Consider the following 17,802-nt stretch of genomic DNA (forward strand, 5'->3'; position numbering starts at 1 on the left):
CCTGCTTGGCTCCTTCCTCCAGAGGTTATTCCTGTGCAGAAAGGTCTCCTTCCATGGACACCTCTCCTTGGGAAGCTTCTGCCCAAGGCTGGAGCAGCCAACTCTCTTGGTGCTTGGGGCTGCAGTGGGGGTTTGGCCTCTGTGGGTTCCTGTTTGGCTTAGTGAGAGAAATAAAACATCTCTGGCATGAAGAGTGAAAGGCCTCTGGAGAGGCCTCTGAACACAGCCATCCATGGAGAGCTGCCTGCAAGGTGACTCCAGCAGCAGCCCAGAGCCCCCAAGCTGCTTCACCTTGAACACAGCTGTGCAGAACCAGCACAGGACCCCTCCTGAGCCTGTGGGACCCCTCCCCAGTCTGTGAGACCCATCCTGAGTCTCTGGGACCCCTCCTGGCTCTGTGAGACCTTTACTGGGTCTGTGGGACCCATCCCAGGTCTGTGAGACCCATCCCAGGTCTGTGAGACCCATCCCAGGTCTGTGAGACCCATCCCAGGTCTGTGAGACCCCTCCTGAGTCCGTGGGACTCCTCCTGGGTCTATGGGACTCATCCTGGCTCTGTGGAACCCATCCTGAGTCCATGGGACCCATGCTGGGTCTGTGAGACCTTTATGGGGTCTGTGGGACCCATGCTGGGTCTGTGGGACCCATGCTAGGTCTGTGACACCCATCCCGAGTCTGTGAGACCCATGTTAGTCTGTGGGACCCCTCCTGAGTCTGTGAGACCCCTCGAGTCTATGGGACTCATCCTGGCTCTGTGGAACCCCTCCTGAGTCTGTTGGACCCCTCCTGGGTCCGTGGGACCCCTCCTGAGTCTTTGAGACCCATCCTAGATCTATAAGACCCATCCTGGGTCTGTGGGACTCCTCCTGGGTCTCTGGGACCCCTCCTGGGTCTGTGGGACCCATCCTAGATCTGTGAAACCCATCCTGGGTTGTGAGACACCTCCCGACTCTGTGAGACCCCTCCTGGGGCTGTGGGACCCCTCCTGGGCAGCCTGCTCTGGGGCTGTCACCCTCACAGCAAGGAAGTTTCTGCTCCTGTGCAGGTGGTGCCCTGGGTCCTCCTTCCTGCCCTGCCTGCAGCTTCCATCTGCCCTGCCCTGCTCAGCTGGCACCCCCCCTCACCAGGGCTGCTGGGCAGCGATGGCAGTGGCTTGGGCAGCGCCTCCAGCAGCAGCCTTGGGGGGATCCCAGCTGGCCCCACAGCCCCGGGGGGCAGCACAGCGCTCCTGGAGGTGCCAAGGACCTCTTCAGCCCTGCTGAGCTGCAGGGAGGAGCAGAGTGAGGAGCAGCTGTGGAAGCCCTGAGGAGGGCAGAAGGCCAACAGGGTGGTTGGCACTTCAGGGAAGATGAGTCCTGCTCTGCAGCCTCCTCTCCTCCATCATCTTTGTCATTGCTTCCTTCCTGTGCTCAAGGGTTTGCTGCCTCCACCCCTGCAGTGCTGGGGCCCAGGGCTGGTGGCCTCAGGGCTGCTTCTTGCCTCATATTTGAAGGCACAATCATTGTCCTCAGGTCCCCCATGGGCTGGGGGTAGAGCACCTAAAAGAGCTCTGTCTGGAGGTGCTTTGTGTCACTTGAGCTTCACTGTGAGGCCTGGGAGCCACAGGAGCAGGGGATCCCAGCATGGTGGCCACCAGGCTCAGCCTGAGTGGGCAGTGAGCTGCAGGGCAAAGGAAGCTGAGGTCTCCTCAGGCTGAGCTGAGCAGAGAGACACAGAGTTGTTCAGGCTGGCAAAGCTCCCTGAGCTCACCCAGGCCAACCCCAACCCAACCCTCCCATGGCCACCCACCCATGGCCCCAGGTGCCATGGCCACAGCTCCAGGCATGGGGACTCCACCACCTCCCTGGGCAGCCTCTGCCAAGCCCTGGAGCCAGCAGGATGCTGGGTGGCATCAGCAAGGGCATCATCAGCAGAGAGAAGTCACTGCCCCTCTCTGCTCAGCCTGGAGCACTGCCTGCAGCTTTGGTCCCCTCTGCTCAGAAGAGCTGTGGGCAGGCTGGAAATGTCCAGAGAAGGGCCAGGGGAAGGAGCAGAGGACTGGAAGCCTTCTGCCCTGTGAGGGAAGGCTGAGAGTGCTGGGGGTGTTCAGCCTGGAGAAGAGAAGGCTTAGGGCAGAGCTCAGGGGGGGCTGCCAGGAGGATGCAGCCTCCCTCTGTCCCATGCAGGAGCCAAGGGCTGCTGGGGACAATGCCTGCTGGGGACATTCCCACTGGGCTGCAGCAGCAAATGGTTCCCCAGGAGGCTGGAATCAGCTCCCAGGGGCAGTGGGGGACTCCCTGCACAGCTTTCAGCCTCAGGCTGCCAGGCTGCTGGGGCAGCTCCCTGCTGCTCCACCATCCCCTGGCAAGGTTGCCCCAGGTGATCCCCAGGTCCCCCCCAGCCTGCACCCTGTGATGGTGCTGGGCTGAGCATGGCTGGCAGCAGCTGCCCACAGAGCTGCCCTCTCACACCTCCTCCTCAGCAAGGGGCAGAAAGGAGCAGGAAAGAGCTCATTTGTTGTGGTGCAGACAAGGAGATCTCTGCACTGCTTCACCTCCTGGGCAAAGCCCTTGGGGAAAGTTCATCTACTGCAGATGAAAACAAACCCAGAGAAGGAAGCAGGCCCTGGGTGCTGCCCTGGGCTCACACTCAGCTCTCATTAGCAACCTCCCAACAGCCTGAGAGGGACAGGACCCCGAGCACAGCCCCTGGGCTGGGATCAGGAGCTCCAGGAGCTGATCCCATGCACAATTCCCTCAGCCTAACTCACAGCACAGCAGCAGAAGACAGCCAGAAAGTGACTCCCACAGCCCCCAGCCTGCAGCCAGCCCAGTGGCCAAGCCCAGCACCCCCAGGCTGGAAACCAGGAGCAGCAAACAGCACAGGAAGCCTCTCCTGCTCCAGCCTGAACCAGCCCCAGGGTGCTTGGCTCCAGCCAGCTCTTTGGGGTTGAAGCTGGCAGCAGGGGATGGGATGGGATGGGATGGGATGGGTTAGGAACTGGCTGGAGGCTGAGCCCAGAGAGTGGTGGTGAATGGTGCCACAGCCAGCTGGCAGCCAGGCACCAGTGGGGTGCCCCAGGGAGCAGTGCTGGGCCCCAGCCTGATCAATATCTTCATTGATGATCTGGAGGAGGGGATGGAGTCCAGCAGCAGGGAATGTGCAGAGGACACCAAGCTGGGGGCAGATGTTGGTCAGGCAGAGGGCAGAAGGGCTCTGCAGAGGGACCTTGCCAGGCTGCACAGATGGGCAGAGGCCAACAGGATGGCATTCAACAAGGCCAAGTGCCAGGGGCTGCACTTTGGCCACAGCAACCCCAGGCAGAGCTACAGGCTGGGGGCAGAGTGGCTGAGAGCTGCCAGGCAGAGAGGGACCTGGGGGTGCTGATTGACAGCTGCCTGAACAGGAGCCAGCAGTGTGCCCAGGGGGCCAAGAAGGCCAAGGGCAGCCTGGCCTGCAGCAGGCAGAGTGTGGCCAGCAGCAGCAGGGAGCTCATCCTGCCCTGTGCTCAGCACTGCTGAGCCCACAGCTGGAGTCCTGTGGCCAGCTCTGGGCTGCTCAGGTCAGGAAAGAGGTTGAGCTGCTGGAAGGTGTCCAGAGAAGGGCAACAAAGCTGGGGAGGGGTCTGGGGCACAGCCCTGGGAGGAGAGGCTGAGGGAGCTGGGGTTGCTTAGCCTGCAGGAGAGGAGGCTCAGGGGAGACCTTCTTGCTCTCTGCAACTGCCTGCAGGGAGGTTGGAGCCAGGTGGGGGTTGGGCTCTTCTGCCAGGCACCCAGCACCAGAACAAGAGGACACAGTCTCAAGCTGTGCCAGGGGAGGGTTAGGCTGGAGGTGAGGAGAAAGTTCTTCACTGAGAGTCATTCATCATTGGGCTGTGCTGCCCAGGGAGGTGGTGGAGTCCCCATCTCTGGAGGGGTTCCAGAGGGGATTGGATGGGGCCCTTGGAGCCAGGGTTTAGTCTGTGGTGACAGCTTGGACTTGATGATCTTTGAGGTCTCTTCCAACCTTGGTGAATCTGTGATTGTGAGGGATGGGATGGGATGGCAGCAGCAGCAGATTCAACTCAGCCCATGGCAGGTCCTAAGGGATCTTCAAAGCTCCTTCAGTCCACCCCCCTGCAGTCCCCAGGGACAGCCCCAGCCCCATCAGGCTGCTCCCAGCCCCACACAACCTGCCCTGCAATGGTGCCAGGCATGGGGCAGCTCCCAGCTCTCTGGGCAGCCTGGCACAGGCTCTCCCCACCCTCAGGGGCAAACATTTCTCCTTCTCTCCATTGCCTCTTTAGCTCCAAACCATCCTCCCTCATCCAGTCACCCCCAGCCCTTGTCCCAAGTCCCTCCCCAGCTCTCCTGGAGCCCTTCAGGTCCTGGAAGGCTGCTCTGAGGTCTCCCTGGAGCCTTCTCCTCTCCAGGCTGAACAATCCCAACTTCCTCAGCCTCTCCTTCCAGCAGAGGGCTTCCAGACTTCCCATCACTGTTGTGGCATCCCCTGGCCCCACTCCAACAGCTCCATGTCTCTCCTGTGCTGCAAAAGAGATCTGGATGGTGGGGAACAAAGACCAGAGTGCAGCTACCACCTTCTCCTCACTCCCTGACTTCTTCATCCATAACTTCTGTACCTGCTCCCCACCCTGAGTGCCGCAGGGTGATGAGGACTGGGCGGCTCTGGTCCCTTCCAAACAGGTCCTCTGCCTCTCCTTCCTCATCTCCTGCCCAGGGTGGCTGCTCCACAGCCTGGGGCTCCCTCGGGAAACATCCAACTGATCCTGGGTCAGAGAACCAGAGAACCAATCAGGCTGGAAAAGACCTCAGAGATATGGAATGGGATGGGATGGAATGGGATGGGATGGGATGGGATAGGATGGGATGGGATGGGATGGGATGGAGTGAAATGGGATGGGATGGAGTGGGATGGGATGGGATGGGATGGAGTGGAATGGGATGGAATGGAGTGGAATGGGATGGAATGGAATGGGATGGAGTGGGATGGGATGGGATGGGATGGAGCAGAATGGAGTGGAATGGAATGGAATGGAGTGGAATGGAATGGAGTGGGATGGAATGGGATGGAATGGAATGGGATGGGACGGGATGGGATGGGACGGGATGGGATGGGATAAACCTGGTTGGAAAAGACATTTGAGATCATCAAGTCCAACCACCACCCAGCACTGTCTGATCAACTCAGTTGAAGAAGGACATTTAGAGACCTGAAGGTGTCCAGAGAAGGGCAACAAAGCTGGGGAGGGGTCTGGAGTACAGCCCTGGGAGGAGAGGCTGAGGGAGCTGGGGTTGCTTAGCCTGCAGGAGAGGAGGCTCAGGGGAGACCTTCTTGCTCTCTGCAACTCCCTGCAGGGAGGTTGGAGCCAGGTGGGGGTTGGGCTCTTCTCCCAGGCACCCAGCAGCAGAACAAGAGGACACAGTCTCGGGGAGGTTCAGGCTGGAGGTTAGGAAGAAGTTCTACACAGAGAGAGTGATTGCCCATTGGAATGGGCTGCCTGGGGAGGTGGTGGTGTCACCATCCCTGGAAGTGTTCAGGAGGAGACTTGATAGGGTGCTTGGTGCCATGGGTTAGTTGGTTGGGTGGTGTTGGATGATAGGTTGGACACCATGATCTTGAAGGTCTCTTCCAACCTGGTCTATTCTATTCTATTCCATTCCATCCCACCCCACCCCATCCCACCCCATCCCATCCCACCCCATCCCATCCCATCCCATCCCATTCCATCCCATCCCATCCCATCCCATCCCATCCTACCCTATCCTATTCAAATAACCTCAGCGCAGCTCAGCTCAGCACATCTCAGCTCAGTCCAGTGCAGCACAGCGCAGCTCAGCGGAGCTCAGCTTAACTCACCACAGTGAGGTGAGACAAGGCTCAGCCAGGCAAGGCTCAGCACACCTCAGATCAGTGCTGCGCATCTCAGCACAGCTCAACGCAGCACAGCTCAGCGCATCTCAGCTCAGTGCAGTGCAGCACAGCGCAGCTCAGCTCGACACAGCACAGCTCAGCGCAGCACAGCTCAGCACAGCTCAGCTCAGCGCAGCACAGCACACTTCAGATCAGCACAGCTGAGCTCAATGCAGCACAGCTCAGCACAGCGCAGCTCAGCACAGCTCAGCTCAGCGCAGCACAGCACACTTCAGATCAGCACAGCTCAGCGCAGCACAGCTCAGAGCAGCACAGCTCAGCACAGCTCAGCTCAGCGCACCACAGCACACTTCAGATCAGCACAGCTGAGCTCAATGCAGCACAGCTCAGCACAGCGCAGCTCAGCACAGCTCAGCTCAGCGCAGCACAGCACACTTCAGATCAGCACAGCTCAGCGCAGCACAGCTCAGCACAGCACAGCTCAGCACAGCTCAGCTCAGCGCACCACAGCACACTTCAGATCAGCACAGCTGAGCTCAATGCAGCACAGCTCAGCACAGCGCAGCTCAGCACAGCTCAGCTCAGCGCAGCACAGCACACTTCAGATCAGCACAGCTCAGCGCAGCACAGCTCAGAGCAGCACAGCTCAGCACAGCTCAGCTCAGCGCAGCACAGCACAGCACACTTCAGATCAGCACAGCTGAGCTCAACGCAGCACAGCTCAGCTCAGCGCAGCTCAGCACAGCACACTTCAGATCAGCACAGCTCAGCGCAGCACAGCTCAGCGCAGCACAGCTCAGCACAGCTCAGCTCAGCGCAGCACAGCACACTTCAGATCAGCACAGCTCAATGCAGCACAGCTCAGCACAGCTCAGCTCAACACAGCACAGCTCAGCGCAGCACAGCACAGCACAGCACATTGCAGCTCAGCGCAGCACACTTCAGCACAGCTCAGCTCAATGCAGCACAGCACATCACAGCTCAGCGCATCTCAGCTCAGTGCAGCACAGCATAGTGCAGCTCAGCTCAACGCAGCACAGCTCAGCGCAGCACAGCAGACTTCAGATCAGCGCAGCGCATCATAGAGCAGCTCAGCTCGACACAGCACAGCTCAACGCAGCTCAACGCAGCACAGCTCAGCGCAGCGCAGCACACTTCAGCTCAATGCAGCACAGCTCAGCGCAGCGCAGCACACTTCAGCTCAATGCAGCTCAGCTCAGCGCAGCGCAGCACACTTCAGCTCAATGCAGCACAGCTCAGCGCAGCGCAGCACACTTCAGCTCAACGCAGCACAGCTCAGTGCAGCGCAGCACACTTCAGCTCAATGCAGCACAGCTCAGTGCAGCGCAGCACACTTCAGCTCAACGCAGCACAGCTCAGTGCAGTGCAGCACACTTCAGCTCAACGCAGCACAGCTCAGCGCAGCGCAGCACAGCTCAGCGCAGCGCAGCACAGCTCAGCGCAGCTCAGCACACTTCAGCTCAATGCAGCACAGCTCAGTGCAGCGCAGCACACTTCAGCTCAATGCAGCACAGCTCAGTGCAGCGCAGCACACTTCAGCTCAACGCAGCACAGCTCAGTGCAGCGCAGCACACTTCAGCTCAACGCAGCACAGCTCAGCGCAGCGCAGCACAGCTCAGTGCAGCGCAGCACACTTCAGCTCAACGCAGCACAGCTCAGTGCAGCGCAGCACACTTCAGCTCAATGCAGCACAGCTCAGTGCAGCGCAGCACACTTCAGCTCAACGCAGCACAGCTCAGTGCAGCGCAGCACACTTCAGCTCAACGCAGCACAGCTCAGCGCAGCGCAGCACACTTCAGCTCAACGCAGCACAGCTCAGTGCAGCGCAGCACACTTCAGCTCAACGCAGCACAGCTCAGTGCAGCGCAGCACACTTCAGCTCAACGCAGCACAGCTCAGCGCAGCGCAGCACACTTCAGCTCAACGCAGCACAGCTCAGCGCAGCGCAGCACACTTCAGCTCAACGCAGCACAGCTCAGTGCAGCGCAGCACACTTCAGCTCAACGCAGCACAGCTCAGTGCAGCGCAGCACACTTCAGCTCAACGCAGCACAGCTCAGCGCAGCGCAGCACACTTCAGCTCAACGCAGCACAGCTCAGCGCAGCGCAGCTCAGCACAGCACATCACAGCTCAGCACAGCGCAGCACAGCAAAGCACAGCTCAGCACAGCACAGCTCAGCGCAGCGCAGCACACTTCACATCAGCACAGCTCAGCCCAACGCAGCACAGCTCAGCTCAGCGCAGCTCAGCACAGCACATCACAGCTCAGCACAGCTCAGCACAGCACAGCACAGCTCAGCACAGCTCAGCACAGCAAAGCACAGCTCAGCACAGCACAGCTCAGCGCAGCGCAGCACACTTCACATCAGCACAGCTCAGCCCAACGCAGCACAGCTCAGCTCAGCGCAGCTCAGCACAGCACATCACAGCTCAGCACAGCACATCACAGCTCAGCACAGCTCAGCACAGCACAGCACAGCTCAGCGCAGCACAGCACACTTCAGATCAGCACAGCTCAGTGCAGCACAGCTCAGCACAGCTCAGCTCAACACAGCACAGCTCAGCGCAGCACAGCACAGCACAGCACATTGCAGCTCAGCGCAGCACACTTCAGCACAGCTCAGCTCAATGCAGCACAGCACATCACAGCTCAGCGCATCTCAGCTCAGTGCAGCACAGCATAGTGCAGCTCAGCTCAACGCAGCACAGCTCAGCGCAGCACAGCACACTTCAGATCAGCGCAGCGCAGCATAGAGCAACTCAGCTCGACACAGCACAGCTCAACGCAGCACAGCTCAGCGCAGCGCAGCACACTTCAGATCAGCGCAGCGCAGCATAGAGCAACTCAGCTCGACACAGCACAGCTCAACGCAGCACAGCTCAGCGCAGCGCAGCACACTTCAGCTCAACGCAGCACAGCTCAGTGCAGCGCAGCACACTTCAGCTCAACGCAGCACAGCTCAGTGCAGCGCAGCACACTTCAGCTCAATGCAGCACAGCTCAGCGCAGTGCAGCACACTTCAGCTCAATGCAGCACAGCTCAGCGCAGCGCAGCACACTTCAGCTCAATGCAGCACAGCTCAGCGCAGCGCAGCACACTTCAGCTCAATGCAGCACAGCTCAGCTCAGCGCAGCACACTTCAGCACAGCTCAGCTCAATGCAGCACAGCACATCACAGCTCAGCGCATCTCAGCTCAGTGCAGCACAGCATAGTGCAGCTCAGCTCAACGCAGCACAGCTCAGCGCAGCACAGCAGACTTCAGATCAGCGCAGCGCATCATAGAGCAGCTCAGCTCGACACAGCACAGCTCAACGCAGCTCAACGCAGCACAGCTCAGCGCAGCGCAGCACACTTCAGCTCAATGCAGCACAGCTCAGTGCAGTGCAGCACACTTCAGCTCAACGCAGCACAGCTCAGCGCAGCGCAGCACACTTCAGCTCAATGCAGCACAGCTCAGTGCAGCGCAGCACACTTCAGCTCAACGCAGCACAGCTCAGTGCAGCGCAGCACACTTCAGCTCAACGCAGCACAGCTCAGTGCAGCGCAGCACACTTCAGCTCAACGCAGCACAGCTCAGCGCAGCGCAGCACATCACAGCTCAGCACAGCGCAGCACACTTCAGATCAGCATAGCTCAGCTCAACACAGCACAGCTCAGCACAGCGCAGCTCAGCACAGCACATCACAGCTTAGCACAGCTCAGCACAGCACAGCTCAGCGCAGCGCAGCACACTTCAGATCAGCATAGCTCAGCTCAACGCAGCACAGCTCAGCACAGCACAGCTCAGCACAGCGCAGCACAGCACAGCACAGCTCAGCGCAGCGCAGCACACTTCACATCAGCACAGCTCAGCTCAATGCAGCACAGCTCAGCACAGCTCAAATCAGTGCAGCACAGCACAGCTCAGCACAGCGCAGCACAGCTCAGCGCAGCGCAGCACACTTCACATCAGCACAGCTCAGCTCAATGCAGCACAGCTCAGCACAGCTCAAATCAGTGCAGCACAGCACAGCTCAGCGCAGCGCAGCACACTTCACATCAGCACAGCTCAGCTCAACGCAGCACAGCTCAGCTCAGCGCAGCTCAGCACAGCACATCACAGCTCAGCACAGCTCAGCACAGCACAGCACAGCTCAGCGCAGCGCAGCACACTTCAGCTCAATGCAGCACAGCTCAGCGCAGCGCAGCTCAGCACAGCACAGCACATCACAGCTCAGCACAGCGCAGCACACTTCAGATCAGCATAGCTCAGCTCAACGCAGCACAGCTCAGCACAGCGCAGCTCAGCACAGGACATCACAGCTCAGCACAGCTCAGCACAGCACAGCACAGCTCAGCACAGCTCAGCACAGCACAGCACAGCTCAGCGCAGCGCAGCACACTTCACATCAGCACAGCTCAGCTCAACGCAGCACAGCTCAGCTCAGCGCAGCTCAGCACAGCACATCACAGCTCAGTGCAGCACAGCACAGCACAGCACAGCTCAGTGCAGCACAGCGCAGCACACTTCACATCAGCACAGCTCAGCTCAACGCAGCACAGCTCAGCACAGCTCAAATCAGTGCAGCGCAGCCCAGTGCAGCTCAGCTCAGTGCACCTCAGCTCAGCACAGCTTAGCTCAACGCATCGCAGCTCAGCACAACTCAGGGCAGCTCAAATCAGCGCAGCGCAGCACAGCCCAGTGCAGTGCATCTCAGCTCAGTGCAGTTCAAATCAGCACAGCACAGCCCAGTGCAGTGCATCTCAGCTCAGTGCAGCTCAAATCAGCACAGCACAAACCAGTGCAGTGCATCTCAGCTCAGTGCAGCTCAAATCAGCACAGCACAAACCAGTGCAGTGCATCTCAGCTCAGTGCAGCTCAAATCAGCACAGCACAGCCCAGTGCAGTGCATCTCAGCTCAGTGCAGCTCAAATCAGTGCAGCACAGCCCAGTGCAGTGCATCTCAGCTCAGTGCAGCTCAAATCAGAGCAGCACAGCCCAGTGCAGTGCATCTCAGCTCAGTGCAGCTCAAATCAGTGCAGCACAGCCCAGTGCAGTGCATCTCAGCTCAGTGCAGCTCAAATCAGAGCAGCACAGCCCAGTGCAGTGCATCTCAGCTCAGTGCAGCTCAAATCACTGCAGCACAGCCCAGTGCAGTGCATCTCAGCTCAGTGCAGCTCAAATCAGCACAGCACAGCCCAGTGCAGTGCATCTCAGCTCAGTGCAGCTCAAATCAGAGCAGCACAGCCCAGTGCAGTGCATCTCAGCTCAGTGCATCTCAAATCAGAGCAGCACAGCCCAGTGCAGTGCATCTCGGCTCAGTGCAGCTCAAATCAGCACAGCACAGCCCAGTGCAGTGCATCTCAGCTCAGTGCAGCTCAAATCAGCACAGCACAAACCAGTGCAGTGCATCTCAGCTCAGTGCAGCTCAAATCAGCACAGCACAACCCAGTGCAGTGCATCTCAGCTCAGTGCAGCTCAAATCAGCACAGCACAACCCAGTGCAGTGCATCTCAGCTCAGTGCATCTCAAATCAGTGCAGCACAGCCCAGTGCAGTGCATCTCAGCTCAGTGCAGCTCAAATCACTGCAGCACAGCCCAGTGCAGTGCATCTCAGCTCAGTGCATCTCAAATCACTGCAGCACAGCCCAGTGCAGTGCATCTCAGCACAGTGCAGCTCAAATCAGCGCAGCACAGCCCAGTGCAGTGCATCTCAACTCAGTGCATCTCAAATCAGTGCAGCACAGACCAGTGCAGTGCATCTCAGCTCAGTGCAGCTACAAATCAGCGCAGCACAGACCAGTGCAGTGCATCTCAGCTCAGTGCAGCTCAAATCACTGTAGCACAGCCCAGTGCAGTGCATCTCAGCTCAGTGCATCTCAGCTCAGTGCATCTCAAATCAGCGCAGCACAGCCCAGTGCAGTGCATCTTAGCTCAGTGCATCTCAAATCAGTGCAGCACAGCCCAGTGCAGTGCATCTCAGCTCAGTGCAGCTCAAATCAGCACAGCACAGCCCAGTGCAGTGCATCTCAGGTCAGTGCAGCTCAAATCAGCACAGCACAGCCCAGTGCAGTGCATCTTAGCTCAGTGCATCTCAAATCAGTGCAGCACAGCCCAGTGCAGTGCATCTCAGCTCAGTGCAGCTCAAATCAGCACAGCACAGCCCAGTGCAGTGCATCTCAGGTCAGTGCAGCTCAAATCAGCACAGCACAGCCCAGTGCAGTGCATCTCAGCTCAGTGCAGCTCAAATCAGTGCAGCACAAACCAGTGCAGTGCATCTCAGCTCAGTGCAGCTCAAATCAGCACAGCACAACCCAGTGCAGTGCATCTCAGCTCAGTGCAGCTCAAATCAGCACAGCACAACCCAGTGCAGTGCATCTCAGCTCAGTGCATCTCAAATCAGTGCAGCACAGCCCAGTGCAGTGCATCTCAGCTCAGTGCAGCTCAAATCACTGCAGCACAGCCCAGTGCAGTGCATCTCAGCTCAGTGCATCTCAAATCACTGCAGCACAGCCCAGTGCAGTGCATCTCAGCACAGTGCAGCTCAAATCAGCGCAGCACAGCCCAGTGCAGTGCATCTCAACTCAGTGCATCTCAAATCAGTGCAGCACAGACCAGTGCAGTGCATCTCAGCTCAGTGCAGCTACAAATCAGCGCAGCACAGACCAGTGCAGTGCATCTCAGCTCAGTGCAGCTCAAATCACTGTAGCACAGCCCAGTGCAGTGCATCTCAGCTCAGTGCATCTCAGCTCAGTGCATCTCAAATCAGCGCAGCACAGCCCAGTGCAGTGCATCTTAGCTCAGTGCATCTCAAATCAGTGCAGCACAGCCCAGTGCAGTGCATCTCAGCTCAGTGCAGCTCAAATCAGCACAGCACAGCCCAGTGCAGTGCATCTCAGGTCAGTGCAGCTCAAATCAGCACAGCACAGCCCAGTGCAGTGCATCTTAGCTCAGTGCATCTCAAATCAGTGCAGCACAGCCCAGTGCAGTGCATCTCAGCTCAGTGCAGCTCAAATCAGCACAGCACAGCCCAGTGCAGTGCATCTCAGGTCAGTGCAGCTCAAATCAGCACAGCACAGCCCAGTGCAGTGCATCTCAGCTCAGTGCAGCTCAAATCAGTGCAGCACAGCCTGTACAGTGCATCTCAGCTCAGTGCATCTCAGCTCAGTGCAGCTCAAATCACTGCAGCACAGCCCAGTGCAGTGCATCTCAGCTCAGTGCATCTCAAATCAGGGCAGCACAGCCAGTGCAGTGCATCTCAGCAGTGCATCTCAGCTCAGTGCAGCTACAAATCAGCGCAGCACAGCCAGTGCAGTGCATCTCAGCAGTGCATCTTAGCTCAGTGCATCTCAAATCAGCGCAGCACAGCCCAGTGCAGTGCATCTCAGCTCAGTGCATCTCAAATCAGCGCAGCACAGCCCAGTGCAGTGCATCTCAGCTCAGTGCAGCTCAAATCAGCACAGCACAGCCCAGTGCAGTGCATCTCAGCTCAGTTCATCTCAAATCAGGGCAGCACAGCCAGTGCAGTGCATCTCAGCAGTGCATCTCAGCTCAGTGCAGCTCAAATCAGCACAGCACAGCCCAGTGCAGTGCATCTCAGCTCAGTGCAGCTCAAATCAGTGCAGCACAGCCCAGTGCAGTGCATCTCAGCTCAGTGCAGCTCAAATCAGAGCAGCACAGCCCAGTGCAGTGCATCTCAGCTCAGTGCAGCTCAAATCAGTGCAGCACAGCCCAGTGCAGTGCATCTCAGCTCAGTGCAGCTCAAATCAGAGCAGCACAGCCCAGTGCAGTGCATCTCAGCTCAGTGCAGCTCAAATCAGTGCAGCTCAAATCAGTGCAGCACAGCCCAGTGCAGTGCATCTCAGCTCAGTGCAGCTCAAATCAGAGCAGCACAGCCCAGTGCAGTGCATCTCAGCTCAGCACAGTTCAGCACAGTTCAAATCAGCGCAGCACAGCCCAGTGCAGTGCAGCTCAGCTCAGCACACCTCAGTGCAACTCAGCACAGCTCAGCGCACTTCAGCTCAGCACAGCTTAGCTCAATGCAGCGCAGCTCAGTGCAGTGTCTCTCAGCTCAGCACATCTCAGGGCAGCTCAAATCAGCGCAGCACAGCCCAGTGCAGTGCAGCTCAGCTCAGCTCTGCACACCTCAGTGCAACTCAGCACAGCTCAGCACACTTCAGCTCAGCACAGCTTAGCTCAATGCAGTGCAGCTCAGTGCATCTCAGCTCAGTGCACTTCAGCTCAGCTCAGTGCATCTCAGTGCAGTGCAGCTTGTCTCAACTTAGCTCAGCTCAGCGCACCTCAGCTCAGCTTAACTCACTCAGCGAGGCTCAGCCCAGTGCAGCCAGGCTCAGCGAGGTGAGGCAAGGCAAGGCTCAGCTCAGCTCAGCACTGCTCAGTGCACCTCAGCTCAGCACAGTGCAGCTCAGCACAGCACAGGTCAGTGCAGCTCAGATCAGTGTTGCTCAGCTCAGTGATCAACACAGCTCAGCTCAGTGCAGTGCAGCTCTGCTCAGTGTAGCTCAGCTCAGCACAGATCAGCACAGTGCATCTCAGCTCAGCACAGCTCAGCTCAGTTCAGTGCAGCTCAGCTCAGTGCAGATCAGGGCAGCTCAGCAATCAGCACAGTGCAGCACAACTCAGCACAGATCAGTGCAGCTCTGCTCAGTGTAGCTCAGCTCAGTGATCAGCACAGCTCAGCTCAGTGCAGTGCAGCTCTGCTCAGTGTAGCTCAGCCCAGCACAGATCAGCACAGTGCATCTCAGCTCAGATCAGCTCAGATCAGTGCATCTGAGCATGGCGCAGCTCAGCTCAGCCAGCTCAATGCTGCTAAGCTCAGCTCACCCCAGAGCAGCTCAACACAGCTCAATGCATCTCAGCGCAGCTCAGCTCCAGTGTAGCGCAAGTCAGCTCAAATCAGATCAGTGAAGCTGAGCTCAGCCCAGCTCAACTCAGCTCAGATCAGTGCAGCTCATCGCAGTGCATCTCAGCTCAGATTAGTGCAGCTCAGATCAGTGCAGCTCAGTGTAGCTCAGCTCAGATCAGTGCAGCTCAGATCAGTGCAGCTCAGATCAGATCAGCACAGCTCAGCTCCTCTCAGTGCATCTCAGCTCTGTGCAGCACAACTCAACTCAGGTCAGATCAGTGCCGCTGAGCTCAGCTCAGTGCAGCTCAGCACAGCACAGTGCAGCTCATCTCAGATCAGTGCAGCTCAACTCAGCACTGCTCAGCTGAGCTTCGCTCAGTGCAGCTCAGCTCAGCTGAGCTTGGCTCAGTGCATCTCAGCTCAGCACAGCTGAGCTTGGCTCAGTGCATCTCAGCTCAGCTCAAATGGCAGAGGCCAAGGGCAGGAGATTGAACACATCCAAGTGCCAGGGGCTGCACTTTGGCCACAGCAACCCCAGGCAGTGCCACAGGCTGGGGGCAGAGTGGCTGAGAGCAGCCAGGCAGAGAGGGACCTGGGGCTGCTGGTTGATGGTAGGCTGAACATGAGCCTGCAGTGTGCCCAGGCAGCCAGGAGGGCCAATGGCATCCTGGCCTGCAGCAGGAACTGTGTGGCCAGCAGGAGCAGGGAGGTCATTGTGCCCTGGTTAGGCCACACCTTGAGTCCTGTGTCCAGTTCTGGGCTCCTCAGTTTAGGAAGGAGGTTGAGCTGCTGGAAGGTGTCCAGAGAAGGGCAATGAAGTTGGTGAGGGGCTTGGAGCACAGCCCTGGGAGGAGAGGCTGAGGGAGCTGGGGTTGCAGAGCCTGGAGAGGAGGACACTCAGGGGTGACCTTATTGCTCTCTACAACTACCTGAAGGGAGGTTGTAGACAGGCAGAGGTTGGTCTCTTCTTCCAGGCACCCAGCAGCAGAACAAGAGGACACAGTCTCAAGCTGTGCCAGGGGAGGTTTAGGCTGGAGGTTAGGAAGAAGTTCTACACAGAGAGATTCCCCATTGGAATGTGCTGCCCAGGGAGGTGGTGGAGTCCCCATCCCTGGAGGTGTTCAGGAGGAGACTGTATGGGGTGCTGGGTGCCATGGGTTAGTTGTTCAGGTGGTGCTGGATTGGTTGAGGGGTTGGACTCAATGATCTTGAAGGTCTCTTCCAACCTGGTTTATTCTATGTATGTATTCTAAATCAGTGCAGCTCAGCTCAGCTCAGCTCAGCTCACATCAAATCAGTGCAGCTCAGCTAAGATCAGCACAGTTCAGTTCAGCACTGCTCAGCTGAGCTTGGCTCAGTGCATCTCGGCTCATCTCATCTCAGCGCAACTCAGCTCAGCTCAGCTCAGCTCAGCTCACATCACATCAGTGCAGCTCAGCTAAGATCAGCACTGTTCAGTTCAGCACTGCTCAGCTGAGCTTGGCTCAGTGCATCTCGGCTCATCTCAGCGCAACTCAGCTCAGCTCAGCTCAGCTGAGCTTGGCTCAGTGCATCTTAGCTCAGCACATCTCAGCTCAGTGATTCTCAGCTCAGCACATCTCAGCTCAGATCAGTAGAGCTCAGCACTGCTCTGCTCAGCTCAGCTCAGCTCAGCTCAGTGCAGCGCAGCTCAGTTCAGCTCTGCAGGGTGGTGCTGGGGAAGGCAGAGGCCAAGGCTGCTCCTTCCCTTTCGACGCCATCTTAGGAACGAGGGCAGCCATTTGCAGGCCTATTCCTCAGGCCGACCGGAAGCGCTCCCGCCATTTGACAACTACTTCCGGTACCCACCGGAAGCGGTGGCGCCGCCATTGTGTGTGCCGCTAGCGGCCGCTCGGCAGCGCTGCGCTTCCTGCGCCCCTCCTCCCCCCCCGGAAGCTGCTGGAGCCGAGGCAGCCGGCGGCCGATTGGCGGCGGCCGGCCGTGGGCGCGGCGCGGGGCTGCGGCGCGGCCGGGAGGGGCGAGCGGAAGTGACGCGGCCCCCGCGCCCCGCCGCGGCCGTTGTCTGCTGCCGCGCTCGCGCCCCCGGCGGCCGGGAGCAGCCCCGCGCCGCCCTCCCGCCGCCGCCGCCCGCTCGCTCGCAGCCGGCCCCGCGCCGCCGAGAGGAGCGGTCGGGTAGCGCCGGCCGGTCGCGAGTGCCGCGACCCCGGGCGGCGCCGGGCGGAGACGGGCGAGCGGCGACTCCGCGGACCGGCAGCCGGCGCTGCCCCTATCCCGCTGCGGCGGCCCTCCGAGACGGCGCTGGAGCGCCCGGCAGGGCAGAGCAGGGAGAGAGCCGCCAGGTACGGTCCCGCCGCCTTCCCTCTCGCTCGCGGCGGAGCCCCAGCCCCGCGTTCCGGGGCGCTGCGCGCTGCGAAGCGGCGGCTCGGGAGGGGCCCGGCGCCGCCATCCGCCGCCTTCCCCTAGCGGGGAGGAGGAGAGGTGCCGCCGGCTGCCGGCTGGGGGAGCGGCGGCCTGCGCGGCGGAGCTCCGGCAGAGGGCGCTGTGGGGCCGGGCGGGGCCGCGCGCCGGGGCCGGGCCGCGCTTCCTCCGCCGCTGGCGCCCGCGTTCTGCCGGCGCTCCCCGCGTGCTGCGCGCTCCCCGCGCTCCCCTCGAGCCAAGGGGCTGCCCGCTGCCGGCCGCCGCTGGCCGCTGCCTGCTGCCGGCCGCCGCTGGCTGCCGCTCGCTGCTGGCCTCTGCTGGCCTCTGCTGGCCGCCGCCTGTCACTGCTGCCTGCCGCTGGCTGCCGCTCGCTGCTGGCCTCTGCTGGCCGCCGCCTCTCACTGCTGCCTGCCGCTGGCTGCCGCTCGCTGCTGGCCTCTGCTGGCCGCCGCCTCTCACTGCTGCCTGCCGCTGGCTGCCGCTCGCTGCTGGCCTCTGCTGGCCTCTGCTGGCCGCCGCCGCTCGCTGCTGCCTGCCGCTGGCTGCCGCTCGCTGCTGGCCTCTGCTGGCCGCCGCCTCTCACTGCTGCCTGCCGCTGGCCGCCGCCGCTGGCTGCTGCTGGCCGCTTCCTGCCGCTGCTGGCGGCGTCGCTGTCGCGTTGGTGTTTGCCTGCGGCCGGGGAGGCG

At 59.8% G+C, this 17,802-nt stretch overlaps 1 protein-coding gene across 1 annotated transcript in view; it reads left to right on the forward strand.

The window, feature by feature from the left end:
* The first annotated feature begins 186 nt into the window (after positions 1-186).
* LRIF1 (ligand dependent nuclear receptor interacting factor 1) overlaps positions 187-17,802 on the forward strand; it is a 32,111-nt gene continuing 14,495 nt past the window's right edge. The window contains exons 1-3 of the mRNA XM_054176309.1: positions 187-251; positions 16,464-16,870; positions 16,953-17,037. Coding sequence (XP_054032284.1) covers positions 187-251; positions 16,464-16,870; positions 16,953-17,037 — 557 coding nt within the window. The remainder of the gene's footprint in view (positions 252-16,463; positions 16,871-16,952; positions 17,038-17,802) is intronic.

This window comes from Dryobates pubescens, chromosome 35 (assembly GCF_014839835.1).
Source record: "Dryobates pubescens isolate bDryPub1 chromosome 35, bDryPub1.pri, whole genome shotgun sequence".
In the NCBI taxonomy this organism is placed as follows: Eukaryota; Metazoa; Chordata; class Aves; order Piciformes; family Picidae; genus Dryobates; species Dryobates pubescens.